General features: G+C 67.5%; 1 protein-coding gene across 1 annotated transcript in view; it reads right to left on the reverse strand.

Moving 5' to 3' along the window:
• Window positions 1–1780, reverse strand: part of ESPN (espin) — a gene marked incomplete at its 5' end in the record, with an annotated part of 9821 nt that overhangs the window by 4271 nt on the left and 3770 nt on the right. The window contains 3 exons of the mRNA XM_031556712.1: window positions 4–71; window positions 144–305; window positions 1649–1780. The exon at window positions 1649–1780 is cut by the window's right edge and continues 203 nt beyond it. Coding sequence (XP_031412572.1) covers window positions 4–71; window positions 144–305; window positions 1649–1780 — 362 coding nt within the window. The remainder of the gene's footprint in view (window positions 1–3; window positions 72–143; window positions 306–1648) is intronic.

A 1780-nucleotide genomic window follows, 5' to 3' on the forward strand; every position in this document is an offset into this window, starting at 1 on the left:
GGCAGCTCCGTGCCGGGCTTGCTCTCTGCCGGGCCCCCATTGTGCATGGCGTCCGCGGGCAGTGGAGAGCTCTGGAAGAGTGCAGGCAGGGATCACACGGGGTCGGGGCACTGCGACGCACGCAGCTCCGGGGCTGCGCTCACCTCCTCGCTGTGTGCCATCCTGCGTGGGCCGGGCAGCTCTGCCGCGCTGGGCCCCAGGTGCTTGTAGTAGTCACCTGTGCTCGGCTGCTTGCTGAAGTTCCGTGACCGCCGCGTGGAGTCGGCCCGGCGCAGGCCCTCGGGGCTGCCCTCACGCGACACCAGCTGCAAAGGGAGCGCAGCTGAGCGGGTGCACAGGGCAAGGCCCCGATATGGCCGTGGGGCAGAGGCCGGCTGTGCGCCACGGGCCGGTGGTGGGCCCTGTTGGTGCCTGGCACCGTGACCCCGTGCCCAGCAGCCCGGCTGAGCTTCCCCTGGGATAACCCCCTGGGAACAGGAGTGCCATGTCCTGGCCCCATGGATTAGCCAGGAGCTGGAGCTTATCCCTGTGGCCTGGAGCCCTGCTGCAAACCTGGCAGTCAATGTCACTATTAAGGCCGTAAGACCCACGGCAGCATGGCCTCGGCTCACCCCTCTGCATACCTCTGGGACTTTGCAGGTCGTGCCGTGTGGCACATTGCTGTGTCTGCTGCTGGGTGAGGGGTCCCACTGTGTCCTGTATCCCACGCCCCACGCTCTGCTCTCAGGGCCCCACTATTTGCATTTCCCTGCATGCCACCTCCACCCAAGGCATTTGCATGGCAAGCCCAGCTGCTCCGTGCAGCCTGCAGCCTCACCTAAGTCAACAAGTGCCAGCTCGGCGCTTCCTGCTCCATCGGGCACTGAGCCAAGCCTGGCTCTGGCCCCAGCAGCCATGGCCCCAGCCCCATGGGAGGGTACAAGGGTTGGTGCTGCAGGACCGAGCAGCACTCACGCACCCGGCACCGGCTGTGCCCGGGCTCACCTACACCCCATGGGCAGCCCCAGTCATTGGCCCCAGGTAGGGCTGCCCAGTTCCTCTAACGAATCCTGTGGGGAGCACGACAGGGAGCTGAGCCCAGAGCAGAGCTGGCACACACTGTGGTACCGAGCCCCCAGCCTGCCCGCCACAGAGCCCAGCACTGCCCGCCGCTGTGCACCAGGACCCTGTGGCCGTGCTCTGGGCCCCTGCCCTCAGCCAGGTGCTGCTGCCCATGGCCAGAGGACCCTGAGCCCCCCACACCCTGCACTCCCCCGCCCTGGGCGGCTGCACCCCTCTTACCTGTGCGTCCCGCTGAGCCCTCTCAGCTCCTGGCAGCACCAGCAATGCCACCCGACACCTGCGGTGCAGGTGACACCGGAGCCGGGCACTCAGGTTACAGCTGCTGCCTGCACCCCACGCTTCCGCACAGCCGCCCACGCCCAGCTCGCCCAGGGACGCTGCGTCAGTGGCACCACCGGCACCACGTGGGCTCGGCACATGCTACCCACACAGTGTGGCACGCCGAGCTGGCACAGCCAGGGCATCAGAACCATCTGCTGCCACAACGATGTTGGGGCACCGTTGGCCCCAGCTTGCCACACTCCACTGCAGTTAGTGGTTCTCATGGCCCATTGGTGGCTCATCATCCCTGAGCTATGGGCCGTACCTCTCTGCGCAGCGCCTGGCTCTCCACATGCCGCAGGTTGTTCTTGGCCCGCACGTAGATGTCGGCGGTGTCGGGGGCAACGGGCGGTGCGGGTGCAGGGTAGCCAGGGGGTGGGGGAGGGGGCCGAGTTGC

The sequence above is a fragment of the Meleagris gallopavo genome, chromosome 23 (genome assembly GCF_000146605.3).
Source record: "Meleagris gallopavo isolate NT-WF06-2002-E0010 breed Aviagen turkey brand Nicholas breeding stock chromosome 23, Turkey_5.1, whole genome shotgun sequence".
Classification (NCBI taxonomy): Eukaryota; Metazoa; Chordata; class Aves; order Galliformes; family Phasianidae; genus Meleagris; species Meleagris gallopavo.